Source organism: Peromyscus eremicus, chromosome 17, assembly GCF_949786415.1.
Source record: "Peromyscus eremicus chromosome 17, PerEre_H2_v1, whole genome shotgun sequence".
Taxonomy (NCBI): Eukaryota; Metazoa; Chordata; class Mammalia; order Rodentia; family Cricetidae; genus Peromyscus; species Peromyscus eremicus.
The window spans coordinates 61,161,582-61,189,421 of NC_081433.1; the positions used below are offsets into that span (position 1 = coordinate 61,161,582).

At 55.8% G+C, this 27,840-nt stretch overlaps 1 protein-coding gene across 2 annotated transcripts; it reads left to right on the forward strand.

Annotated features, from left to right (window-relative positions):
- Positions 1 to 2,452: 2,452 nt before the first annotated feature.
- Positions 2,453 to 27,021, forward strand: Klhl26 (kelch like family member 26). Of its 2 annotated transcripts, none has more exons than XM_059244580.1 (3): positions 2,453 to 2,576; positions 22,389 to 22,571; positions 24,717 to 27,021. In XM_059244580.1, the coding sequence occupies exons 1-3, from the start codon at positions 2,521 to 2,523 to the stop codon at positions 26,296 to 26,298; spliced, it is 1,821 nt and encodes a 606-aa protein (XP_059100563.1). In that variant the 5' UTR covers positions 2,453 to 2,520; the 3' UTR covers positions 26,299 to 27,021. The 2 variants fall into 2 exon arrangements, 1 of the variants encoding a protein (XP_059100563.1); XR_009374888.1 differs by lacking the exons at positions 22,389 to 22,571; positions 24,717 to 27,021 and adding exons at positions 14,060 to 14,113; positions 14,859 to 16,796 and having other exon boundaries at positions 2,464 to 2,576.
- The last annotated feature ends 819 nt before the right edge of the window (positions 27,022 to 27,840 follow it).

Below are 27,840 nucleotides of genomic sequence, written 5' to 3' on the forward strand. Positions count from 1 at the left end.
GGCTGGTCCTCTACCTTGTGACCCTGAAGCCACTGAGGCATCCAGAGCCTACTGCCCTGGGAGTGGGAGACACAGGCACTGTCCTTCCTGAGGCGTGCTGTCTTGCTTGCCTCTAGGCTGTGGCTGTGTGTCTGACATGTGGGTAGAATCTGGATGAGTGTGAAGTGTGCGCACATATGGACACCGCTGTTTGGGGCAGCATGTGTGGAGGACGTGCAAGCTATGGGCCTCTTTGCCAGTGGGGTTGAGCTCGCACACAGCACAGCTAGAAGCAAAATTCTCAAAGCTGATCTTCAGTGGACAAGGGTGCATCCCCAGAGCACTGGGACTGCAGAGACTGGTTTGTGCACACACTCATTGTTTACACAGCAATGGCTGGTGTCAGTCAGTTCACAATGGCTGAGCACCTACCATGTCCCATTCTGTTTGATCATACTTTGTTTCGTTGGCTTGAACCATAGGTAGCCCAGGCTGGCCTTGAATTTGCTGTGTAGGTAGGTAGACCCTGAACTCCTGAGTGCTGGGGTGGCAGGCGTGAGCCCCGTATTTGCTAGTGTTTGCTTTTACCTGAAGGAGTTGCCCTTCCTCGCTGACTGGCTGGCCTGGAACTCACTGTGTTGACAAGGCTGGCTTCAAGATAACGGGTGGCCTGTGCCTCTGCCTGGCTTATGCTTGGGGTTTCATGATGGGTCACCAGAAGACTAAAGAGTAAATGAGCAAAAGGCTTGAGGGTCCCGGTAGTCTATGTCCTTCCAGGGCAGTCTGGTCTTGTAGTCCAGTCTTTTGGAGACAGTTACATGCTCCACAGAGCCCGAAACAGAAAACGGAAGGGAGAGAAGCAGGAAGGAAGACAGAGCAATAATAAAAAGGAAAGCCAGCCAGGTGTGACACACAGCTGTCAGTCTGGCACTCAGCAGGGTGAGACCGGAGGGTTCAGTTGCAGGCCAGCCTGGGAGACACAGGCCGGAAGGCATCTCTGTGGGCAGGGATTCGGGGCAGTGGGAGCTGGGGTATGGGCAGACACAGGAGAAGGAAATGGGGATTTGAGAGTGATGTTGGGGCCTGAGGTTCTGAGTATGCCATGTGCTGAGAGAGTTGGAGCATAGGACTGGAAGTCAGAGGGATGTGCTCAGGCTGGAAAAGGGATACGGCTCAGGGCAAGGTGCTGGGGAAAGAGTCTGTAAACTCAGGGACTTTGGTACCCTCTCTCATCAGGGTGTGCAGTCGGAACCAACATGCCCCTACCAGGCCTCAGCAACTGCCACATCTGTGAATTGCCTTGCTCACACCTTGCTTGCCCCGCCCTTCATGCCTGGATACACACCTCTTAGGCTAGGGTCCGCCCCTCACACCAAAGCCCCTCCCCAACCCCGCCCCTCCCTCCAAACTCCAGACCCTCCCCCTCATTATTATTAGCCACGCCCCCTGTAACGCGACCAAGTCCCGATCCCTCTTATCGTCGACCCCGCCTCCCTCCCGTGCCAGACACACCCCTTCAGCAGTGTCTGCTCTGCTCTAATTACAAGATTCAATCTTATCCGGGCGGTGGTGGCGCACGCCTTTAATCCCAGCACTGGGAGGCAGAGCCAGGCGGATCTCTGTGAGTTCGAGGCCAGCCTGATCTACAGAGGGAGATCCAAGACAGCCAAGGCTACACAGAGAAACCCTGTCTCGAAAAACCAAAAATAAATAAAGAAATAAAAAAATAAAGAAAAAGAGAGAGCCCATCTTTCCTTTTGCCCTGCCTGGCACGACCTAAGCCCCACCCATCCGATGACCACGGCCTCCTCAGACCAGACCCTTCCGGTCATCATCTTGGGCTCCTTCTCTCCTCCAGGGCCGGCGCCAAACCTTCACTCTCCCGGTCCAGCATACCTCCCCAGGCACGCCCCTCAGACCGCCCTCACCTTCTTGGCTCTGTCGGGAGGTAACAAGGCTCCATTTGCTGCACAGGCCATCCAACCTTTCCTTCCCCAGACCAAGCCCCGCCCCAGCCCAACTCAGGCCCCGCCCCCAAGACCCCACCCCTTCCTCCCACAGGTGCTGCATCTACGGGCCTCTTCCCGCCAGGCCCCGCCCCTCTTCAGGTCACGCCCTGCCTGAACCACCTTCTCAGACTTCGACGGACCCTCAGTCCACTCCTCCTTCAGTCCTCACTCCCTCAGACTCCTCCCTCTTCAGGCCCGCGCTTTAGGCCTTGCCCATGGCTCTTACCGCACCTCTCCCAGTTCTTAAACTCCACCTCTTCCACAGGCTCCGCCTCTCAATCCCCGCCCACCGCCCCAGGTCCCGCCCCCGTTCTCTTCAGGCCCCGCCCCTTCATGCCCTTCCCCCCCCCCACCTTCCTTAGACCCTGCCCGTTGCTCTCCCCTGACTCCTCCCCCACCCTCCCAGGCCCCGCCCCCACCCTCAAGCCCCGCCCCGAGTCCCGCCCACTCGTCCCCAGCAGGCCCCGCCCGCTGCCCCGGCCTCGGTGTCTGGGTCGGCGCGCGGCCCTGTCGCTCGGGCGCGCGGCGGAAGATGGCGGAGTCCGGTGGCGGCAGTGGCTCTGGCCAGAGTCCCGAGCGCCCGAGCAGGTGAGTCTCGCGCCTCCGTGGGCGCGCACCTCTCGGCCGGGGCGGGGCGCCGACCTGGGACTGCCGGGGCGTGAGCGTTCCAGGACGCCGGCTGCCACCGTCCTGAGCAAGCGCGGGCCTGAAAGCGGCTGAGGCCGGGCTTCCTGGGAGATGTGGAGCCGGAGGCTGAAGGGGGCCTGGGAAGGTGACGTGGGAGGCTGTACGAGGACTCCGGGGCCCGGCAGGTGACCAAGGCCTCCCTGCGGGGGACAGTGAGACCACCTGGCGACCTCCACAGGCCTTGATGGACAGGAAGCTGTCTAGGGGCCTGTCAGGGAATAAGGCCTGGGCATGTCTGGAGGGGGACAACTGGCCAGTCACCTGGGGCCTGGGAATGCCTGGGGAGACACTGAGGCCACTGGGAGACCTCAACAGGTCCTGATTACCAGAAAACTGTCTAGGGGCCTGGAGGTGTATAAGGGGCTCGGGCATGTCTGGAGGGGACAGTGAGACCACCTGTCCTGATGGCCAGGGAGTCCCAGGGTTGTGAGAGATGGGCGGTGTTTGGGGAGTTTGAGCACTGTGAGGGAGGTGAAAGGGTCTCGAGGGCATAAAGTCTTTTTAGATCCCGTTCCCTCGGGCTAAAGGATTGGATTGGAGGTCTTGCCCTCAGATACTGGGGCCACATTCACCCCTTTGGTCAAATGGGGTCACCCTTTTCCCTGGTCAGCTCCTGAGGTGGGTTCTTTGAACTTGGGAATTTTCATAAAGATGACAGATTTGTTTTTGTTTGGTTTTTTTTTTTCAAGACAGGGTTTCTCTGTGTAGTCTTGTGCCTGTCCTGGATCTAGACCAGGCTGGCCTCGAACTCATAGAGATCCGCCTGGCTCTGCCTCCCGAGTGCTGGGATTAAAGGCGTGCGTCGCCGCCGCCGCCGCCGCCGCCGCCGCCGCCGCCGCCGCCGCCGCCGCCACCTGGCGACAGATGTTTTTAAATATTTACTTTATTTTGGTTTTCCAAGACAAGGAGTCATGTAGCCCAGGCTGGTCTCAAAGTTGCTGTGTAGCTGAGGATAACCTCAAATTGCTGACCATACTGCCTCACCCCAAAGTGTCAGTGCATGCTAGGTGAGGACTCCACCAGGATGACAGGTGCTCATCAACACCCCTGTCCTGTGGTGCATGCTAGTGGGGTCTACCACTAAGTCCACCCTCTCACCCCATTTTTTTGAGACAGTGTTTCACTGTGTAACGCCCACCGGCCTTGAACTTGCAAACCTTCTGCTGCAGTACATGGCAGGTGTTTATACACGTTTGTGACTTGATCTGGGTCTGAGGGGAAGAGCACCTGACGTAGGGAACACTCTTAGGGAGTACTCACACCTAACATTTTCACACTGACCCAGAGCCAGAAACCCGTAAGGACAGCCACCACCCTTGGGAGGCCAAGGAGTAAACTCAGGCTCTCGCCAGCTTGTGAGTGTGAACGTGCCAAGAGTCCTGCTCTGTGTGACAGTGGGTAAAGTTGGTCCTCACGCCGAGGCTCTGGGCAGGGAAAGGCCTGGGGGGCCTGTGGACAGGAGTTGGGCATTAGTGCTGGCTGGGGAAGCCCTGCCACCAAGAGAAGGCGTAGACCCTGCCTGTTCCCAGGGGTGCTGATTGGCACGGGGAAGCTTCAGTGTGAGGTCAGAGGACATCTGCAACCAGAAGAGTGACAGCTGCTGGGGAGTGAGAGATTGGTGGGGACTGGAGACCTGCCGCGGGAAGCATGGGGACACCGGGGAATGAGTGCGGGGGTTAGGGACCAGAAAAGATGTGTTTTCATAATTCATTCATTCATGTGTATCTGTGTGTGTGTGTGTGTGTGTGTGTGTGTGTGCCATGTGTGCGAGGGTGCCTGTGGAGGCCAGAAGAGGGAGCCTGATGAGGAACTGTTGTTGTGGACTACCCATTGTGGGTGCTGGGAACTGAGCTTGGGTCCCTTAGAAGAACAGTGCGTGATCTTAACTCCTGAGCTGGCTCCAGCTTTGGCTTTTATTTTGTTATTGAGTCAGGGTTTCATTTTGTAGTCCTCACTGGCCTGACATTTGCTATGTAGCACAGGCTGGCTTTGAACTCCTGATCTCTTGCCTTCAAGAGTACTGGGATAACGTGTGCACACCTCATCTAGCCTACTTCACTTCTTTCAGTTATTTTTCATTAACTGTGATTTCGAGATTTATTTATGTGTGAGTGTTTTGCCTGTGCACCATGCGCATGCCTGGTGTCCTTGGAGGCCAGAAGAGGGAGCTGGACCCTCTGTAACTAGAGTTAAGGATGTCTGTTAGCCACCATGTGGGGGCTGGGAATTGAACCCGGGTCCTCTGCACGAGGAGCCGGGGCTTCACTGAGCGTCTCTCCAGCCTATTTTACTCTTTTTAAATGAGCAGTTTATATTTTTCAAAGTGAGCAGTTTATTTACTTTAGTTTATTAATGTATGCATCCAACCCCCAAATCCATGTTTATTATTTTTAGTAACTTTAAATCATTTTCGATTGTTTTTTGTTTTTTGAGACAGAGTTTCTCTGTGTTAAAGTCTGGCTGTTCTGGAACTCGCTTTGTAGACCAGGCTGGCCTTGGACTCACAGAGATCTGCCTGCCTCTGTCTCCCGAGAGCTGGGACTAAAGGGTGCGCCACCACCGCCTATGTTAACTTTAAATCTTTATTTATGTGTTTATTATGGGCTCAAACGCAGGTTGGTCAGGCCCGCAGGGTAAGCACCTTCTCCCTTTGAGCCAGCTCACTGCCCCTCTTTTCTATTTGAAAAAAATGTTTTAATTAGTACATGTCAATTGTGAGCCATGGACTTCACTCTGGTGTTTTCATTATGTGTGGAATGTGTCCCGTTCACCTGCTCTCCCACCCTGTCCCCTCCCCTCCTTGCATTTCACATGGTTGTTTACAGGACCATGGGCCCCTTGCTTGTGTCTATACCACTGATGAAAATGTCACTCCCTCCTCCCTCAGAACTTTCACTGGGTATCAATCCTCAGGGAGGGGTGGGCCCTCATGAGCCTGGCAGTTGACAGGCCAGTCTTGTGCTGCTGATGACGGCTGCTGTGATTTCAAGAGTGCACAGCGCTGACCTGCAGATGGGTGCTTTGCCTGCATGCACGTCTGTGCGCTACACCCGTCATGTGGGAAGTGCCTCAGAGATCATAAGAGGGTGTCAGATCCTCTGGAAGGGCAGCAGGGTTGTGAGTCACTGAGCCATCTCTCCAGCTCCGGCTCTTAGATTCGTCCATGATGATATAGATGTCCCATTTAGGGCTGAGAACTCAGCATCTCTTATTCTCAATGCTTTGGCAAGTTATGAGTCTGCAGTCACTTGGAGAGGCGCTCCTCTAGGCAGAGCTGACAGCAGTCCTCATCTGCAGCCACAAACAAGGGTCCTGTGGCAGGCAGTCCATTCAACAAAACGAGCCGTGCTTCCCCACCACATCTGTGACCTCTCCAGACAATTAGATGTGTCAAGGCAGAAAGTGGTTGGTTATGCCACAGCAGTCAGACCACTGTTGCTCCAGTGGGTGTGTACCGTGGTCTTTGCACATGGGGTCACAGCTAGGACTGTTGATGACAATTCTCCCATGTCTTTTCCTACTGAACCATCGCCATGGTATTTATTTATTTATTTGCTTATTTGTAAATGTGTAGTATATGTGTGCATGCCAGGTCAGAGGTCAGTGTCAAGTGTCCTCCTCTGTCCCACTCCCCACTTTGGCAATTGTCTGGAGAGGGTTTTGTGGTGTTCTGGACGGGATCTGTCACTGAGCCTGGGCTTGCTGTTTTGGTAATGGGATCCACCTGTCTTCTCTCCCGATGCCGTAGATGCTGTAGTTCCAGGCATGCGTCTCTATGCCTGGCTGGCTTTTGTTTGTTTTTCAGTATGGGCACTGGCCATGCAAACTTGTGTGTGTGTGGCAGGATTGTTCTGCTGAGCCATCTATCTTCACGGTCCCTTGGTGTTTGTTTCTTTCTCTTTTTTTCATTTAGACAGTGTCATGTAGCTCAGGTTACCCTCACACTTGAAATATAGCTGAAGCTGGAATTAAATTCCTTTTCCTTGCCTCCATCTCTGTGGTCTTGGAATGACAGGTGTGTGCCACCAAACCTGGCTAGGTTTTATCTTTTGAGGTAAAACTTGTGTAACATAGCCGGGCGGTGGTGGCGCACGCCTTTAATCTCAGCACTTGGGAGGCAGAGCCAGGTGGATCTCTGTGAGTTCGAGGCCAGCCTGGACTACCAAGTGAGTTCCAGGAAAGGCGCAAAGCTACACAGAGAAACCCTGTCTCGAAAAAACAAAAAAAAAACAAAAAAAAAAAACAAACTTGTGTAACATAAAATCTACCCTTATCAGTGACGATTCTGTGATGTGTAGCATTTCCACACAGAGACATGCAAGTGTGTCTACCCCACTGGTCCCCTTTCCAGTCTGGCAGCCCTGCTTCCTGTCTGTGGAGTCACCTGGTCTGGATGTTACACAGCGATGGGATTGTGCGAGGTGCAAAATTCCTGCCCTCTTGTCCTCTCCCCTCCCTCCCCCTCCTCTCCTCTCCTTCCTCTTTTTCCTTTCCTCCATCCCTTCCTCCTCCATCTCTCTTAACAGGGTATTGCTTATGTAGCCCAGGCTAGCATAGAACCATGATCTGTTAGCTTCTGTTTCCAGTCTTGGTTTTTTGTTTTGTTTTGTTTTTGTTTGTTTGTTTGTTCCAAGACAAGGTTTCTCTGTGTAGCTCTGGCTGTCCTGGAACTGGCTCTGTAGACCAGGCTGGCCTCAAACTCAGAGATCCACCTTCCTCTGCCTCCCAAGTGCTGAGATTAAAGGAGTGCACCACCACTGCCTGGCTTGTTTTGTTTGAGACAGGGTTTCCCTGTGTAGTCCTGGCTGTACTAGAACCCACACTGTAGCTCAGATCAAAGGTGTGTGCCCCATACCTAGTAATGTCATCCATCTTAAAATGTCATCTCCTCTGTCTGGCTTCCTATTTCAAGGTGCATTTACATTGTGGCACAGATCAGAGTTTCTTCCCTTTTCATCATCAAATAATATTCCAGTGTGTGGCTAATCACCATTTTATTTATATTGTCGCCACCTGGTGGATGTCTGCTCGTTTTTGTGGTGGTTGTTTCTAACATATCTTCATTGTTTCTAACAATATCTCAGTTGAGAACGATACAGCGATACTGTTGTGACACCTGTAATTTTAGCGTTAGGAAGATTGGTCACTTCAAGTTTGAAGTCAGCCTGTGCTCCGTTGTGAGTCTCAGGCTTCCTGAGTTGCGGTGTGAAACACAAAAGGGAAGGGGAGGAAAACGGACTGGGGCGGGGGTGCTCGGTGCTAGAGGGTTTTATACTAAGTAGCAAAACTAGAAATGAACTAAACTAAGCTAACACCCTGAGTCTCGTAATTCATAAGATGTTTGGCTCTGTTGTGCAAGAGCTAGGGACACCATCTGCTCTGCCCTTGCTAGGCCCATCTCACAGTGTCCGCCCACAGCATCATTACAAGGTCAGGGCAGGAGAGCTGTGGGAACACCATGCCAGGCTCTGCCTGACACGCATTCCTTCTCAGAAGCCCCGCCTGCCACGGAAGCCCCATTGAAAGAACACTTTGGTCTCGGTGGGACGGTCCGTGTCCTGCCCAGCTGTGGCTGCAGGCTGTTTAGTCCTTTGCGGACTGGAGCCCATCGTTGGTGTTGTAGACCAGTAGGGCTGTGTGCATAATGGGGGGCCCTGTGCACAATCGTGGGGCTCTGTGCAAAGTGGTGGGTAGTGTTCATGTGGTAACCAGTGACTGTCTTAGTTGCTACCTGGTGTGATTTGGTGATTGTCCTCTCTCACAGGGCCTTGTGAGTGGCCAGTGTCTGCTCTGGGCCACTGTCTTAGGAGCCTGGGACAGAGTGTGATGTACCTCATTTCTCCAACTTGCAGCCTGGCCACGTCCCTCCATGGAGTCAGGTCTTCCTGGGGAGACACTTTGAACTCCCCAGGAGCAGGGACACTGGCCTTGACTGTGCCACCGTCTATGAAGCAGTTCCCAGCCCGTCAGGCCATGCCCTCATCTTCCCAGGAAGGCTGGTGTCAGCTGGCCATGTTGGGGGTGACATCTGTGCTCCCCACCATGTCATGTTCACACAGCTCAAGACCACACTGCCCACACTGCCCCTCCATTATGTAACTTGTTTGTTCTGACTTCGCTCTTGACGACAGGAGGAGAGCCCGGCTTCTCTTTCCTTATCTCTTGGGAGCAACAAACCCTGTTGCCTAGCGGAGCTTGTCATAATGTCTGAGTTGAAGCGCAGTGGACAGCACGGCCACCAAGTTGGTGGCCCAGGAACAAAGAGGACTTGTTTAGAGAGACCTCCTCCCAGGTTGAGCCTCGGCCAGCTCCTCCTTGAGGGAGTTGAGGTCTGAGCCACCAGGGCTGTAAAGATAGGGATGTCACGTGGCCATGAGAGGCCTGCCACTTGGCCTCTGGCCTCATTTGGAGGACAGGGACATGGGAAGTGGTAGCCAGAAGGCTTGTCATGGCTCAGTGAGCCAGGCTTGTCCAACTGTTCCCTCAATCGTCCCTACCAAGGCCAGGGCTTCTAAGGAGACCAGACTGGCCTTGAACTCAGAGATCTGCCTGCCTCTTAAGTGCCAGGATTAAAGGCATATGCCTCCATGCCTGGCCTGAGAAAGGTTTTGTTAGTGAGGCCAGTGCCCTGTTGGCATGGAAGCCCTGGCAGTTTGCTGCCCCCTTCCTTACCCTGGTCATTTTTTCCGCACCTGAGAAGAGCAGGGAGGGTGACCATGGAGAGAGACAGTTCAGGGACTGTGGGGCCCTGCGCTGGGGATGGGTGACACTGGGAAACTCCACTGTCAGCATACTTGCCTTCTCAGTCAGCTGACACCTGACCTGTGATGGCCACCCTGGCCTGCTGTGTGCCTGTAGACCAGGTGTGGGCAGAGGAGAAGGGAATCAGAGCGGGGTCCACTCAGACCCTGCTGTATTTGAAGGCCTCTGGGCCTGGGGCAGAGTGGGCTCGGGGGCCACTGGTGTAGGGCACAGAGCAGGGTCGGGGCTCTAGGCTCTTGGGTTTCCACGCAGCTGAGGGCTGGGGGCTGGAGGATGAAGATGTGCCGTGGGTGTGTGGGAGGCTGAGACGCTGTGGCCTGGAGCAGCTGTGCCGTCTGTAAGGGTCTCATAGACAGAGGTGGCATGGGGCCTGGGCTCACAATCTTGTCTCTTCCAGAAAGGCCCCTGGGGCTCTCTCTGCTCAGTGGACCTGGGGGCCAGGGTGACTTTTTCCAGCCCTAAGACTGTCATTCCATGCAAAAGAAGTTAGTAGCCACCACGGGCAGAGCCCCAGATGGTGAGTCTTCACTTACCAGCTGTCCTGCCCAAGCCCTTGGCCTGATTATGAATTATTGTCTCCAGCTTGGACCAGAAGACCTTCCTAAGATTACACACCTGCCTGACACCTGCTGAGTCTCCCAGCTTCTCCCAGCAGGACCTCTTCCTTGCCCTTAGCTGATGATGGCCTCTGTATTCCTCCCTAATCTGCCCGGTCGGTCACATCTAGAGCATGTGACGTGAGGCCAGGACCTCGGCAGCCAGCATGGATGCTGAGGGCCGCCTGCCAGATACACAGCCCTCCATGCCAGTGGGTCAAGAGCCGTCACCCTTTATTTGGAAACAGGGTTCAAGGAGTCAGCAGGAAGAGCAGTGTTGCACAGGCTTCCCTTAGCGGGAAGTGAAGGCAGCCGAGCTGTCCAGCTGCCTGCAGTGGAGGGGGGCCTTGGAATCCCCAGACGGCGGACCCCCCGCTCTGGAAGCTGCCGTGCAGCTGTGCGGACTGGCTCTCTTAACACTTGTTAACCCCGGCCTGGCCCTTTCTATGCTACCCTTCCCAGCACTGCTTCCCGAGCCCTGTGAGTCCCCTGATGGGGACTGATTATCCACTGTGCCCAGGAGCAGCGGGAGCTTTAATTTCTTCTGTAGGGTGAGTGCTTCTGGAATTGAGCTCTCTCAGCCTGCAGGGTGTGACTTTCTAGCTTTTAAGGGGCCTAGTGTGTGTATGGGGGGTTCACTCAAGGATCGAGGCTGGGGATGTTTTCTGACACCACAGCCATGAAATTCCACAGGGGTCAAAGCCAGGAACCGGGCGGGGTGTCTGGGCTGGATATCCGGAGTCTGTTCTCTAAGGGACGGGAGAATTTGAGCCCGGCTTGAAAGCAGAATGCAAGAGTGGAGACTAGGGATCTCCCAGAATCTTCCGCTACCCGGATGGTCAGAACTGGGCTGGGTAGGGTAGCTGCCAGGTGACAGGTGTCCAGTGAGGCCCCCAAGCAGCCCCTCCGCCCACCTCAGCATCTGCTGTGTGCTGCATTGGGGGAAAGCTGCTGGCCACACCCTGTCTCCTGTCCATATCAGGTGCCAATGGTGGTAGAGTGATCTGGGACACACACTCACACTCATGTTCCTGATCCACAGGAACCACTGCATGGGTTCCACCCCTTGCCCGTCAGTCTTCAACACTCTGGGAAGGCGTGGTTGGTATGGCAGCTTGTTGAGCTTTCTGAGGCTGCTCGGTGGCCAGAGTGGATCGAGATGTCCTGGCGTAGTTGCTGCCCACTTGCCATCAGCTTAGCCTCCCAACATAGACAAGGGGACACTGGTGCTGACTAATTGCCAGTCTACCTCTAGGTTCAGTAAGAGACCCTGTCTCAGGAGTCTGGCGGAGAATGATGGAGCAGGGTACCTGATGTCTGAGTTCCAGGCCAGATTTGACTACATAGTAAGACCCTGTCTCAAGACAACCAGCCTGATCAGTGGGTAGGTTCAGTGGCCCTTGCATTATGTTCTAGGATCTTGTTCGTGGAAGGGGAGATTGACTTCCATATGCATGCCATGGCATGTGTATATGAACAGACACAGGCACACACTGGGAGAATCTCAATCTGTGTTCCCTCTCCCAGCCACTGCCTACCTGGTGGCTTAGGCTTGCACACCCTCCAACCTGGTAACTCCACAGGGGAAAGAGAACTTCCATCTGAAGATGTCTAAGAAGTCCCAGGGAATGCCGGCCGGTGGTGGCATGGGCCTTTAATCCCAGCACTCAGGAGGCAGAGGCAAGCTGATCTCTGAATTTGAGGCCAGCCTGGTCTACAGAGTGAGTTCCAGGACAGCCAGGGCTACACAGAGAAACCCTGTCTCAAAACACAAAACAAAACAAAAACAACAACAACAAAAAAAAAAAAAAAAAGAAGAAGAAGAAAGAAAGAAACCCATCAGTCCTGGGGAAGGTTCTGATTGGCTCAGGTGGGCCAGTCTTTCATCTTCTCACCAATCTTGGTGGCCAGGGCTCCAGGAGGCTCTGGTTGGCCAAGCAAGGAGTGGGTCTACCAGATCCCCCTGCATGGGCAGAGAACTGGGGTCTCCACCACAGGAAAACGTGTAAGAGAGGAAGTTGAATGGGAAAGAGCTGGTTTAGACATCTGCAAAATAGAGAGATTTGCTGCTGGACTGTAATCAGGGTCCTGGGCTGAGCTGCCAGAATGATTGTGGCCTGAGGCTCTGGGACTTTGCAGGCTGGAGTGGCCAAGGTGGCCTAGCGTGTACCTATGTGCCCCATGGTGCTGCCAAGGACAACTGGCTCATTGCTGTCTTCCACCCTAAGTGGGACATTGTGAGGGCTAAGGCCACTCATGTCGGTGGGAGAGGGCTCCAAGGACTGGGCCTCACCTGCCCTTTGGCTGGACCTTGGCACAGGCATCTCTCTGGGCTGTGAGGAAGACCAGAGACAGACTACATATGGAGGTAGGATAGTGGGGTTCACTGTAAGCAGCTGGGAGCACAGGGTAATGGGGGTCATGGTAGGGGAGCTGACCACTTGCACATGTGTGAGGGAATAGAGGCTGTGCTTAGAAACAGGGACACACATTTTTGAGTGCTCACGACCTAAGCACTCCTTCACTGACCCTCTCACCCACCCACCCCTCCACCCACTCACCTCTACAGCCATCTGCCCTGCTGCCCACTGTCCACGGGGCTAACGTGGCTGAGCTCCTTCACTGGGAGAACACCAGGATGTAGCAGGAGAAAGACTCCTTCCGGCGGGCCCCCAGAGCTCCCATTTTAGCCATGGGGAGCCAGGCTAGGGGCAAATAGATGAATTCTGAGTGGAACAGGGAGCAGGGGAAACAGGCAGGCAGGGACCTGGAGTCTCCCACAGCAGCTGGCAGGCTCTTCCCTCATCTGCAGGGGACCTACATTCCTCATGAGGCGACGGGGTACGTAGTGGGGTCCATTGCATTCTCCCTCTGGGGTGAAGCTTGGGTGCTCTGCCCCCTCTGGCTCCTGAGCTCTGTGCCTCAGCTCAGCTGGGTTTTGGGGAGTGGGCCTAGCCCTGGAGCCTGAAACCTCCTAGCTGCCTCTCAGTGATGTCCTTCACCTGTCTGTTGGGGCTGTGGGGCGCTAGGGCCTGGACTGTAAGGAGTCCTGTGTTTGCTGTGTGGTCTTGGGCAACTGTGAGTCTCTTTGTGCCACAAAGTGTGTCGTGTCTGAAGTTCCCAGCAGCAAGTGAGCCAGAGTCAGGACTGGCCGTACCACTCACAGCCTGTAGAGTGTGTGTGTCCCTGTGTGGAGGGCACTCATGGTGACACCTAGAGCTCTGGTCCAGCTGTGAGTCCAGATAACGTAAACTGCGGACAGAGGACGTGGCACTACTCAGGAAGGTGTCACGTTAATATCCTCCTGGGCCCTCTTTCTAGAACCTGGCTCCTCCTTGCTGATCTCAACAAGCAGTGGCAGTTGGGCCAGGGTGGGCTTGGCGTCAGCCGTGAGGCCTTATGCTCCTAGTTGACGGCCAGAGCCTCGGATGAGCTCCAGCCTGGTTGGGGGCCGGTGGGGGGGTGGGTCGTGACCTCCGAGAAATGGAGGTGCAGGGTACCCTGTTCTCCCGCCTCCTGCCCCCAGCACACCTTCCCTGGAATCCCACCTTACAAGCCAGTGCTCTCCAACTGTCCCTACCCCACCCGCTTCCCAGGGAGCAAGGGCTCTGGCTCACCCTGACCAGGTGGACTGTATGCTGGTGCTGGGCAAGGCTGCTGGGCTCACCTTTGACCTGCACTAGGGAACAGCAGCCCTCACTTCCCAGGAGTCTTTGGGGGATCTGGTGCTGGTTCCTTCAAGGAAGTTCCCGCCCCCGCCCCCCCCCCCGCCTCCCCTCCCCCCCCTTCCCAGTCCAGAGGGACACAGGCAGCCTCTGCTTCTCAGGCTGTCTTCACAGGGAGACAGACCCAGGCAACCCTTTCTCACCCCCCCAGCCCCCCACCCCCGGGTAGGTCTTCAGGTGCAGCCCAGACACAGTGCCTCTGTGGAGGAATGTTTGGGGAGCCTGGTGGTGGGGAGAGTTCAGCCTGGTCTTTAAGGGCTTCTGCTTGCTCCTCCCAAGTTTCGGCTTTCTTTTCTCACAGGCCAGCCTGGAGCAAGCCTACAGCAGGTGCCTTGCCTCCCACTTCCCATTAGAGGTGAGCCCCAGGAAAGGACTGCCACTGCAGGAGGAGGGAGCAGACTGTGGGCCCTGAGCCATGGAGAGTCCCAGGGGAGGGCTGCTGACGTGAGAGAGAGTGGGGGCTGCTGGCTTGCCTGCCTAGTGCCAGAGCACAGTGAGTTGATCCTGTAGCTGGAGTGCTGTGCCCAGAGCTGAGAAACATTGGGTAACCATGGCAACAGGACAGGGTGGGTGTGCTGGACCCCGGAGCTCTACACTCTCTGCCTTGGTAGTCAGGGCCAGAGCCACTGGGATGTTGGTGGGGACAGAATGCTGTGTGGATAGGAAGATAAGGTACCCAAAGCTAGGGGAGGTCCCTGTACCTCAGTTTCTCTATTTTATTTATTATTATTAGTTTTGTTTTTCGAGACAGGGTTTCTCTGTGTAGCCTTGGCTGTCCTGGATCTCGCTCTGTAGCCCAGGCTGGCCTTGAACTCACAGAGATTCGCCTAACTCTGCCTCCCGAGTGCTGGGATTAAAGGCGTGTGCCACCCCCCACCCCCGGGCAGTTTCCCTATTTTAAAGGAAGGACATTTGCTAGCTCATGGGGAGTCACAGGGCCCTGGGGAAGCCGGTACCTGCTCTGTGCAAGGGTCTGAGGATGGTCGGAGAGGACAGAGAGGTGGTCCCAGTGGGATGAAGCCCTAGGCCACCGTGCTCCCACTTAGCCTGAACCCAAGGTCCCCTCGTTCAAGGTCTCTGACAACCCTATCTATTGACAGGCCACTGTCTGCTGCCGCATCCCCGCCCGCCCGTCCAGGCTCTCTGGGAATGGTCTTGAAGATGTTCCGGGGCCCTGTTGCTGATCTGAGGTGGCCAGCCTGGCATTACACTGTTTCCTGAAGCTCTATCCCCCACTTGCATGTCGGGGGACCAAGGGTGGGGCGGCCGGGCGGCTGGGGCGGCAGGGCAGCTGGGGCAGGAGCCAGCCGGCTGTGTCTGCTCCAGCGAGCCACATGGACAATAAAAGTGAAATTGCTTTGAAAGAGAAGTGGCCAGCCTGGGGGAGCAGGGAGCGGCGTCAGAACAGGGTGTGTGAGGCGGCGGGCTGCGCTGCGCGTGGGGGTGGGAACGGATTTTACTAAACCCCAAAGAAATGTTTCCATGAAATTCCTTCTTGTTCTTGCCTGGTTTTGGACATTCTGAGAAGAATGATTCTGGGGTTTGGAAAGCTGGGCTCGAGGACAAGGCCATCGGCTGGGTAGGGTCTGGGGCCCATGTCCCTTGCCAGCTCCTGGCTCCCAATGCCCCTCAAGGCTCCAGTCACTAGTGTGGCCCCCCCAGAGCTCTTTCTGTAGCTGCCTGCTCTGACATGATGTTCCCAGAACCCCTGGAGAGTGGGGGCTGGGAACTCAAGCAGGGGTTCCACACCTGGGTCCCCACAGGTGGTCTCCTCAGGGCTGGGCACCAACTCAGGCTTTCCAACATCGTGGATGGCCTGGGTGTGTGCCTGTGTCCAGCACAGGCTTGGACCCTGCCTGGGTACCTTGGGCAATACTGGGGAACGTGGAGGCGGCAGGATGGCAGGGTGGCTGGGCCTGGGCCAGGCCTGAGATGGAATGTGAGGCTGAGGTGTAGCCAGGGTGGGTGGTGAGTGGCCTCTGGAGACTGTCCGGTCCGGGGTTGCTGACGCACTGGCTCTGATGACTCATGGGCCGGCCACCATGACTAGAGTGGCTGTCTGGAGATTCAGACTGGCTCAGGGGGGCCCACCATGTGGCCGCCCACTGTCTAGAATTGTTCTGAGTAATGGGTCCTCCCTCCTCCCAGTGCTGGTCCTGGTGCTGGCAGAGGTGACCTTAGTCAGCCCAGGCAAGACAGCCCTCACGTCCATCCCTGCTCTGGCTGAGCTGTGCCTGTGTGCACTGTGGGGGCTTGGAGCACTGCAGGGCGGCTCACCGGGACAGAGTGGCCATGTGAGGGACTTGCTAATGTCTAGGGGACAGGAGCTCAGCTCAGGCCACCAGCTGCAGAGACCAGAAGATCAGAGGTACTACTGGTCACGTCTGCTGCCTCTGCCTTCAAGGCCCAGGCCACCGATTTCCTTGGGGGACCTAAACTCTGGTCACCTCTCTGGGTCCCCATTTAAAACAATTACTTACGTTTATTTTCTCACCCTGCCTCTGTGTGTGCGTGTGCACACATGACATTGGGTGCCTTTTAGAAGGCAGAGGGTAACCTGTGGCAGTTATCTCTGTCCTGTGTGTGTCCTGGGGATGGTCAGCTGGTCAGGGTGGGTGGCAAGTGATTCCACCTGTCGAGCTATCTCAACTCTGGGTCCTCCCACACACACCCCCTTTTTTTTCCCAAAGAAGGTAACAGCAGAGGACTCTGGGAAACAGAGGCACTGGGTCATTCTTCCTCCCTGGGGCAGTACCGTCCGGCTCCTTGGCACTCTCGGGCTGTCCTCACCAGTGAGAATGTGGATTGGCTCATACTAGTTGTGCCCTGAGCGCCTCCCTGCCACCTGAGGATGTGGCACTGGCCACCTGTGACAAGGACCCCCAAGACCCTCCCTGCTCTACTGCTTATATCCCCAGGCAAGCACCCACAGGTGGACAGTAGTGGAAGGAAGATGGGTCCACACTACACACACGGGCCTTTCGTTTTTTAAAAACCCTTTTATTTAATCTTTGGTAAATTCATGCTTGTGATCCTATGCAGCCTCCAACTTCTCCACCCACCACCTGCTTTGTGTCGTGCGTGTGTGCGTGCGTGCGTGTGTGTGCGCATGTGTGCGTGTGTGTGCATGTGCATGTGTGTGCATGTGCATGTGTGCGTGTGTGTGTGCGCGTGCGTGTGTGTGCGCGTGCGTGTATGTGCGTGCGTGTGTATGTGCGTGCGTGTGTGCATGTGCGTGTGTGCGCGTGCGCGTGCGTGTGCGTGTGTGTGTGTGTGTGTGTGTGTGTGCGCGCATGCGTGCGTGTGCGTGCACAGTTGCTGCTGCCTGCTGGAATGCTGGCTGAGCCTGTTGGCTTGCTCTTGCTCTTGTGCAGGTGTTTGCAGGGGACAGTGCTTCCCAGTCTTCCCCATCCTCCACTCTCACATTCCCTCTGCTCTGCTTCCACAGTTTCCTGAGCCTAGAGAGTGTGGGGGTAGATGTCCTCTCCAGGCGAGCACCCAGTCACTTAGTCTCTGCACTTTGACTAAGCTTCTGCATTAACTGCAGCCCAGCTTTGGTGGCCGTGGCTGAACAGTGCTAACCCCAGAGTGTAGAGAGAAGCAGCGTCCTGCAGGCAGCTTGACAGCATGTCTGTTTGACAGGACCGCTATAGGAGGGCCCTTCGCCCCGCAGGGCATCCGCCTCTGGCTAGGTGTGAAGTGCCAGCAAAGATGCCCTAATGCAGGCTGGTTGTCTGTGCGTCCCGGAAGCACCGCCCCTAGTAGGCAGCAGGTAACTGCTAGGTAACTGCCCCTCCCCCAGACAATGGCCGAGGGGACCCCTAAGACCTGGGATACACACATGCTTACTCTCTTGGCTACCTCGTGGTCCTGGATGCTGGATGCTGGTGCTGCGGAGGAAGGCAGAGTTCAAAGAACCTCACTGGACCGCACCCCACCCCTCCTGGACCCTGTGACCGACTCCCTTTGCTTATTGTGAGTTAGCCCAGAATAAACCCCTTTGTCAGACGGACTCTGGAATTGCCTCCTTACCTTCCTGTAGACCAGCCACACGTCCAGTCAGAGCAGCAGCCCTGGACCAGCAGCCGCCAGTGCTCCAGTGACTTGCTTCTCACTGGCAGGTCTGTATAGTGCAGGGTCCAGCCCTGGGGAGGAGGCTGTTGATGGCTTTGTTCCCTGTGACCACATGGCACCTTGGGCACTGTGGAAGCCAGGCAGCAGTGGCCTCCCCTTCCTTGTTATTCCTCACGTAATGCACGATGACGGTCACACACACTGCACGTAGATTTTGCTAGGTGCAGTGTCATCTGGAGATGACAGGAAGTGGGTTAGGGTTGGGGTGACAGGCTCCACATAGGTGCGTCATGATGTAGGAACATAAGTATCTGTGGGTTTTGTTGTCCATGGGGTTGTAGGTTCCATTCCTCACAGGTTCCAAGTGACAGCCCTTTCCGGGGGGAAGGTTAGCATGGGGCCGCTAAGGCATGAGCTCCCGCTAGCACCGAGTATCCTCAGGTCTCAGGGGCTCTGCTTCCTTTCCTGTTAACCCTCAGCTCCAGCCTCTGCATCATCCTTTATTTATGTACTTATTCATTTATTTATTGATGTATGTGTTTTGCATGTTTGAAAGTCTGTACACCACGTGTGTGCAGCGCCTGTGAAGTCCAGAAGATCCCCTGGAACTGAGTTACAGATGGTAGTGAGCCTCCGTGTGGATGCTGGAACTGAACCTGTGTCCTCTATAAGAGCAGTGAGCAGTGTTAGCCACCAAGCCGTCTCTCCAGCCCCTGCATTTTAATTTTTATTTATGTATATAATATACGTGTGAGTCTATGTGAGTGTATGCCACATGAACAGAGGTACCTGTGGAGGCAAAAAGAAAGTGTAGGACCCCCTTGGGCTGGAGTTACAGGTGGTTAGTTGTGAAGCACTTAGGGTGGGTGCTGAGAACCGAACTTGGGTCTGCAAGACTTGCAAGTACTTAAGCACTGAGCTATTGCTTCAGCCCCAAGCACCATTCATCAGGATGCAGGCTTTCTATTAATTTCACGATACTTTTTACATATGGAGAATCATAGTAGCTCAGTGTCCAAAGGACGCATGCTCCACTTGGTGCATTACACCTGGTGCGAAATCTCTCTCCTGTCCCAAATCTCCTAGAACTAAGGAAAAGTCCCTAGATGACTGTGGAAGTCTTTGCCTCTCCCTTTTTGTCCCTTCCCAGCAGGATCTGTGGGCTGTGGAGCTGCATGGTGACTCCAGAGGACCTTGCTCCTTTGACAGCTGAGAAAAGCTGATCCAATGTGTCAGAGAGGTCTCTTGCCACATACTTTATATGTCCACTGGTCTTTTAAGAAATTATTATTGTTGTACTTATTTGTGTTTGAGGGTGGGGCATGTGCCACAGTGACTGTGGACGTCAGAAGACAACCTGTGGGAGTCAGTTCTCTCTTTCCACCATGTGAGGCTCAGAGACTGAACTCAGATTGCCAGGCTTGGCCACAAGCACCTTTATCTACTGTGCCATATTGCCTGTCCCACCTATCCTTGTGGATGCTAGCTCCTTGCCAGCTGGATGAACAGCTGCACTGTGGCCCTCCCAGACCTTTCATCTAGGGTGTACACAGGTGCCCTGTTCCCCCTGCTCCTCCTAAAGCCTGTGACATCACAAGGCAGGGTCACGTGTGTGAGTAGACGACTAAATGAATGGTGCAGGGTAAGAAGAGGGCCCGGGGTCACTGATATTGGTGGCCCTCAAAGCTATACCTCCTAGCTGTTGGCCGTCAACCTGGCTCAGGCTAGCCTGCAGCTGTGGCTGACTCTGGGGACCCCAGTGGAAGAGGGTGTGTGTACCAGCTCTCAAGATGTGGAGGAGGGTCCCTGCAGTGGGACACTGCTACTCCAGGGGTAGCCAGCCTGTGAGTCTCTGGTGCTTATTACTTGTTACATTTATTTATTTGGGGAAATGAGTGCCCTTGTGTGGAGGTCCGGGACAGCTCACACGATTCTGACCTCCACGTCTGTGGCTTTCAGGGGTCGGCTCGGCACTTCCCCATTGAACCATCGTGCTGGCCTCTTACTCTTGTTTCAGTGAGACGGGCTCTTACTCAGCTCAGGATGGCCTTAAACTTGCAGCAATCCTCCTGCCTCAGAACCCTGTGAGCTTGGAAGACAGGTGTGTATTTTAACCAGTTCCCCTCCCCCAGGAGGGAGATGCACCTCTATCTTCCGAGAAGGAGGGTGCACAGGGTCACACAGGCTGTCACCTCCTCACAGTGACATCTGAGCCTGGTTTGGTCTGTGGCTTCTGCCCTGACGCAGGCCTCCACTGTGCTGAACCAGTTAGGCTTAGGCAAGCCTGGAGCTCACAGGGCTCCATGGACACAGACTCCGGCCCCAGAAGCCTCATTGCTTCCCTCAGTGGGGCGGGAACAGGTGTGCCAGTTCCAGCCTCCACACAGCTCTAGGTTAGTTCCTGTCCTCAGCTCTCGATGCCATGGCCCCATATGCAGCTGGGACAGGAAGCTAGGCCTGTGTGCTTTGACAATCTTTGGCCCTGTTGTACAGACTATATATCCACTGAGTGCCTCAGTTTCCCCAGATCCTTGTAGGCTCATGAGGGATGTTGTCAGGAGCCTAAGCATCCCAAGACTCTGGAGACCAAGCCACAGAAAGTCCTGGACTCTGCCCCTGGAACTGGTCTGGTGAGGGTGGCCCTGGGCCCTTGGCCTGTGACGTAGCACAGAGCATCTTCCAGAGTCCCTGAGTCCCAGGTTTGTTGAAGGTTTGGGAATCAGAGAGTAGGGGCTCAGACTGCCACAGTAACCTAGCCAGAGTGCCACTGTGCTCAAAGAAGACAGAGGTAGGTTCTGAGATTGTCACCCTCCACCTGGTCCAGGAGAGACCGCATGACAAGCCAGAGTCTTGGGTCTACCTGAACGCCTTCCCTCCCCAACCTCAGCAGCCAGGCACCCTACATTGTTGGCCAGTCCCCAAGACTTTGGCATTAAGCGCTGATCCTGGGCTTTCGTGCCACCCTAAGGACTCATGGCTTCCTATCCAGAGGAGCCTGTACCTTACCACACCACAGACCCTTACGCTGGGTCTGAGCACCACCACCTCATCAACATTGGCAGTGCCTGGCCCTGAAGTGCCTCTGATCCTCCGCCTGAGGGTCTCTAAGGGCCACCAAATTGGGCAACTGGCCAGGGGTCTTGGGAGTCAGGGTGCTCTGTGCAGCTGGAGCAGGATCCAGCTCTGAAAGCTCCTTATTTGGGGACTGGTGGGTTGGGGTCCCAGAACCTTCCCTCCTCTTCATTTCTTGGAAAGTCCAGTGCCCCACATTCCTGGCCCAAGAATGGAAGGGCAGGTCCCAAAGGGTTGATGGAGAGAGAGAGAGAGAACTCAGCAGGGGGAGGGAAGAGGGAGGCTTGATGGAGGCCCTCAGCACTGCCTCTCCTGTGTTCTGGGGGGCAGGTGTTATGTGCAGAGGGGCTGCTGGGGGCTGGACAGGGGGTAAATTAAGTCAAGGAAATGAGGACAGACCACTGATGAGTGTGGTGATATATTGTGTACCCTAATAAAGTTTACCTGAAGATCAGAGAACAGAACAAGACACTAGATTAAACATAGATGCCAGGTAGTGGTGGCACACACCTTTAATCCTAGCACTCGAGAGGCAGAGATCAGTCTGGATTTCTGTGAGTTCAAAGTCACCCTGGACCACATGAGATTGACTCAGTCTAGGAGAGAAACAGAGCCAGACAGTGGTGGCACACATCTTTAATCCCAGCACTTGAGATCTCATGCGTTTGCTCAGGACGCACACATGCCTTTAACCCCAGGAAGTAATATGGCAGGGCGGAGAAAGGTACATAAGGCGTAAGGAAACAGGATCTAAAGCCTCTCGACTGAGGAGTCGTAGAGGTTAGAGGTGGCTTGTTCCTTTGTCTCTCTAATCTTTCAATGTTTACCCCAATTTCTGACTCTGGGTTTTTATTAAAAGACCTTTTTAAGATCGCGTTATAGATGGGCTTGAGGATATGCTCGTCTTTTGGCTTTCCTTGCTTTGTTTTAGATAGTCTCACTGTGTAGCCCTGGCTGTCCTGAACTTGCTCTGTAGACCAGGCTGGCCTTGAACTCACAGAGATCCATCTGCCTCTGCCTCCCCAATGTTGGGACTAAAGGTGTGTGCCATCACACTCCACCTATTTGTGTTTATGAAATAGGTTAGTCCTGATCCACTTATTTCCATTCCAGAGTGCTGGGATGAAATGTGTACAGGCCCTTACTGGGGATTCTAGGCCGGGGCTCCACCCGTGAACCATGCCCTCAGCCCCTCACTGGGGGATCCTAAGCAGGGCTCCACCCCTGAGCCACGCCCCAGGGCAGTCCTTTTTCAGGTAGACAGTCTTGTAGTGTTTCCTGTATGGCACAGGCTTCTCCATCCCTCCACAGGAGACCCTCTTCCCCTTCTACCTCCTGTGCTGGCTGCCCTGCATCCCCTCTGTGTGAAGTTGTCTGTTGTGGCGTTCTGTCACTCAGGATTACAGTTCCAAGTGTCCTCCACGTCACTGTGTGTGACCCCACTTGGAGGTTTCTGAGTCATGTCTCCTCTGCTGTCCCTGCAGCCTGGCCGACCGGAATGGGACCCTCAAGTGCACCTTCTCTGCGGCTGGCCACAGCACTGGCCTCCTGCAGGGCCTGGCCGCCCTCCGTGCACAGGGCCAACTGCTCGACGTGATCCTCACTGTCAACAGCGAAGCCTTCCATGCGCACAAGGTGGTCCTGGCGGCCTGCAGTGACTACTTTAGGTAAGTCTGGCCCTGGGGACTTGAGTTCACACTTCTGCCACCTCCTTGTGTTAGAGACAGTGTTTTACTATGTAGCATGGATTAGCCTCAGCTGCACAGCGTTGAGGTGGTAGGCATGCCAGCACACCTGGCCTGTGATTTCTTTCTAAGTTTCTTTTATTTTTCAGTCCTCGTGTGTACTGGGTAAGCACTCCCTCTGTTTCTAAATTTTTATTCATTTTCGTATGTTTGTGCGTATGCGTGTGTGCGCGTATGCGTGTGCAATGGTGAGTGAATCACACGTGAGCCCTGGTGAGCGTGGAGGGTGGAGGACATCCTGTAGGCACCAGGTCTTTCCTGTCACTGTGTGGGTCCTGGGGATCAAACTCAGTTGTCAGGTTTACCAGCAAGTGCCTTAACCACTGAGCCATCCTGCAGGCTTGCCTGACCCTCACCCCTTTTCCTCTCTTGAGATGGATCTCATGTAGCCCAGGCTAGCCTCACACTCACAATGTAGCCCAGGATGTCTGTGAACTCCTTATCCTCTGCTTCCACCTCCGCATGTGCCCAGGCAGGCACTGTGCCGGCTGCGCCTCAGCCTCAGCCCCCCCCCCCAACCCTCATTCAGCACCTGCTGTATGGCAGGCACTGTGCAGACAGGCCATGTGTGCCCAGGAAGGACAAAGTAATAATGACCCCTTGCTGCTGCCGCGATGGCTCCTCCAAGTCACCAAAGCAAACAGCTGAGGGACTGGAGGGGGTGGAGCCCTGTGCCTGTGGTGTCTATGGGGCTCTTTGAGCCCAAGCTCTTCTCCTGTTTCCCACGCCTCGGGCCCGCGTTGACACATGGGTGTCAGAACTAAAGGCCCAATGGAGCTGGCTGGTTAGGGGTGCCCCCGCAGCGGGGTGGGAGCAGCAATGGTTGCCCTTACAGACATGTGCTGTCTTCTTCTCCCCGAGCTGTGACCCCCATTCTAAGAGGACCAGGTCTTCCAGGTCCACTGCCACCCAGGTGTGTGTATTGGGCCACATGTCCCTCTAGGCCCAGCTGCCCTCCCTGGGGCTCAGTGAGGCCGTTCTGGGGAGCTGCTGCAGCCAAGCCAACTGGGGCATCGATGCTATTTTTACTCTGGATTTGGGGGCGGGTGGGTGGCCCAGCCAGCAATGCCTTTTAAAGGCACCCCCGCTCTGGCAATGTAACCCATGAGGCCTTAAAAGGCAAAACTCCATCCTGTCAACTGGTCTGGCCTCTTTTCTCACTGAAGTGTCCAAGGGGTGGTGGGGACTCTTGAGGGACAGGCAGGGGCCAGGTCTGGGAGCTGTTCCTCATGGCCCCAGGGAGGCCCTGGATACTGACCCACAGAACAATGCCATTAGGTGGCAGCCCCTCCATGGCACCCATGGCCTCCCTCCTGGTGTGACCTGAGCCTAGGCTGCATGAAGCGTGTACCACTGTGAGTGGGCATCGTCTTTGATGATGGGGGTGTCCCTCCCTCTCTGGCAGTGTCAGGAAAGCCTGCCCACAGTTGTGAGGGCTGCTCTGGAATGACAAGACTGTCACCCAGGGATCCCACAGACCCTTTGAGCACAAGCCAGCCCTCTCCTTCTTCCTGCTGGAAGCTGAGACTTAACCCCAAGTCTTCCCAGAGCCCCGTGCATGGGTCTGCATCCCCTCACCAGCTGTCACATGGCTCCAGAAACTCCTAGCAGGGTTCTCACACAGGCTGAGGACTGAGCTGATTCTGGGCCATGTGTGGGCATGAGTGTGATCTCTGGCACTTCTCCCTGAAGACAGCAGTAATGGACACAGCCCCTTGTGGGCAGGTACCTCTTGGGACCTTTACAACAGGCTCAGGGAACAGGGCAGGCTTTTGATCTCTTCTTCACAGATTGCAGCCTGGGGAAGTGGGTGCTGGGTTCTGCTAGTGGTGGGAAGCGCAGGCTGGTCCTGTCTCTGGAGCTCAAGGCAGCAGGACCTGCACATCTGCAACTGTGTCTCTTCAAGAGACCCACGGGTCAGCCTTGAGGGCCGCAGGGCCCCATGCAGTGTGCCAGCAGTAATGGCTGGCCCCCTGCAGCTGCACAGGGTCAGAGAGGCTGGGGTGAGGGCAGAACACAGCTTGGGCACACTGACAGACCTGCTCATGGGTACGTTGCCACCCCCAGGGCCATGTTCACCGGCGGCATGCGCGAAGCCAGCCAGGCAGTCATCCAGCTGCAGGGTGTGTCTGCACGAGGCCTGCGCCACATCATTGACTTTGCCTACAGCGCTGAGGTGACGCTGGACCTGGACTGCGTGCAGGACGTGTTGGGTGCTGCTGTGTTCCTGCAGATGCTGCCAGTGGTGGAGCTATGTGAGGACTTTCTGAAAGCCGCCATGAGCGTGGAAACATGCCTGCACATTGGCCAGATGGCTACCACCTTCAGCCTGGCGTCCCTGCGTGAGTCGGTGGATGCCTTCACATTCCGCCACTTCCTGCAGATTGCGGCAGAGGAGGACTTCCTGCGCCTGCCACTTGAGCGCCTTGTCTTCTTCCTACAGAGCAACCGACTGCAGAGCTGCGCCGAGATTGACCTGTTCCGCGCTGCCGTGCGCTGGCTGCAGCATGACCCCACCCGTCGTGCCCGTGCCAGCCTCGTGCTGCGCCACGTGCGCTTCCCGCTCATGCAGCCGGCCGAGCTGGTGGACAGTGTGCAGACACTAGATGTCATGCTGGACGACGCCCTGTGTCGCCAGTATCTGTTGGAGGCCTTCAGCTACCACGTGCTGCCCTGTCGCCAACATGACATGCAGTCGCCACGCACAGCTGTGCGCTCGGATGTAGCATCCCTGGTGGCCTTCGGAGGCACGCCCTATACCGACAGTGACCGAGCGGTCAGCAGCAAGGTGTTCCAGCTGCCTGAGCCTGGGGCCCGCCACTTCCGTGAGCTCACGGAGATGGAGCTGGGCTGCAGCCACGCGGGCGTGGCTGTACTGGATAACTTCGTGTACGTGGCAGGTGGCCAGCACCTGCAGCACCGCAGCGGCGAGGGCGCCGTGGATGCCTGCTACCGTTATGACCCGCAGCGCAATCGCTGGCTGCGGCTTAGGGCGCTGCATGAAAGCCGCGTGCAGTTCCAGCTCACAGCACTTGGCGGGCTGCTGTACGCCACCGGTGGCCGCAATCGCGCAGGCAGCCTGGCTTCCGTGGAGCGCTACTGCCCGCGCCGTGACAGCTGGGACTTCGCCTGCCCGCTCAAGCGCCGCACCTGGGGCCACGCGGGCGCCGCGGCAGCTGGTCGCCTCTATATCTCAGGCGGCTATGGTGTCTCTGCCGAGGACAAGAAGGCGCTGCAATGCTACGATCCTGCAGCCGACCGCTGGGAGCCCAGGGCGCCCATGCGTGAGCCTCGCGTGCTGCACGCTATGTTGGGCGCCGCTGGCCGCATCTACGCCCTGGGCGGCCGCATGGACCATGTGGACCGCTGCTTCGATGTGCTGGCGGTGGAGTACTACGTGCCTGATGCCGATCAGTGGACCAGCGTGGCCCCTATGCGCGCTGGCCAGTCGGAGGCCGGCTGCTGCCTGCTGGAGAGGAAGATCTACATCGTTGGTGGTTACAACTGGAGGCTGAACAATGTCACGGGCATTGTGCAAGTGTACAACACCGAGACAGATGAGTGGGAGAGAGACCTGCACTTCCCCGAGTCCTTTGCCGGCATCGGCTGTGCCGCTGTCCTGCTGCCCCGTGCTGGCCACGGGAGGTAGCTCTTATCCTGGCCTGGCTGTGTTCCGCATGAGTGTTAGACCCCCCACCAGCCCTGGGGGTCCCCACGTCTCACCCCTGAGCCAGCAGAGATATCTGGTCCCAGAGGTTTGGGCACCACGGCAGCTACTGCCCAATGTGCGTCTCCGTGCTGTCCTGGAGGCTCAGCCTCGGTTTCCCTCAATCTTGACCAGACACTCAGAAATAAGCTTGTGGACACAAAATATCCAAGTCCCAGTGAAAACCGCCCCTCCCTGTCTTCTGGCTGGTTGAAACTCCAGCTGCCCAGTGGGTAAAGGTACTGCCCCAAGCCTGACAACCGGAGTTCTGTCCTGGGACCCACAAGGCAGAAAGGGAAACTGACTTCTTGAAATTGCTCTCTGATCTCCATGTGGCACCATGGCACACATGGGCACACAATCAAAAGAGGGTAAATCAACTCTCCTGGTACCTGGGCAACCATTCAGGATGCAAGAGCCAGAGGGTGCCCCAGAGGCACCCTGACAGGTGGCAGATACAGAGACATGTCTTCACCCCCAAGCTCCCTGGCCTTGCTTGACATGTGTACTCCAGGAGCATCCCCAAGAGGCTCTCTGGCCAATTGGGAAGTCAGCGTTCTTTGTGTCCCACCCACCTTCATAAGAAGACAGCCAAGTGAGTGCAGTGGCCTGTTCCAGTGCTCTGGAGGTGGAGCTGGGAGAATTATTGCAGGTTCTAGGCCAGCCAGGGCCACACACACACACACACACACACACACACACACACACACAGACAGAGAGATACAGAGATATCCTGTCCCAGAACAAACCCACAAAAACCAAAACAGAGCCGGGCGGTGGTGGCGCACGCCTTTAATCCCAGCACTCGGGAGGCAGAGCCAGGCGGATCTCTGTGAGTTCGAGGCCAGCCTGGACTACCAAGTGAGTTCCAGGAAAGGCGCAAAGCTACACAGAGAAACCCTGTCTCGAAAAACCAAAAAAAAAAAAAAAAAAACCAAAACAGAGGAAACACAAAAGCCAACTCTATCAGGTGGGTGGCCACGTCTGACTCCAAGTGTAGCCTGAGGCTGTGGGGGAGAATGAATGGCCACACTCCCATGTCTGACCCACCCATGGGTCCTAGACCCTGGGGCGGGAGGGGATGCTGTGGCCGTGAGCTCCAGCTGTCCCGCTGGGGCGTCAGCCATGTTTTGTTGTTTAAACGCTGAAGTCTCACCTTGGTGTTTTGTTTCTCTTTTATTGCTGAAGGAAGCCAGCCCCACTGTCTTTCAAACAAGATTTGTTCTCTGGCGATTTGAAGTGTCTCTTGCTGCTCACAGACAGAGGGATGTCGCCTTTGTGTGACCCCCTCACTGCATGAGTAATTAACCCGCTCCTTTGCTGTGGGCCTCTGCTGATAAGTCCTTTTCTTTAATAAAGACTATGGTGGAAGGATGGAGCCGACCTGTGCTGAGCACCTGCAGCCCGCCTGCCTGGCCTCTGGCTTTGGGGCTCCTTCTCCCAAGGAACAGGGAGCTGCAGGATGCCAGAGCTGAGCAGTCTGGA

Coding starts and splice junctions, on each gene's coding strand:
- Klhl26 (XM_059244580.1), top strand. CDS start 2,521: ATGGCGGAGTCCGGTGGCGGCAGTGGCTCTGGCCAGAGTCCCGAGCGC. Junction 2,577..22,388: donor AGTCCCGAGCGCCCGAGCAG/GTGAGTCTCGCG, acceptor CTGTCCCTGCAG/CCTGGCCGACCGGAATGGGA. Junction 22,572..24,716: donor GCCTGCAGTGACTACTTTAG/GTAAGTCTGGCC, acceptor TGCCACCCCCAG/GGCCATGTTCACCGGCGGCA.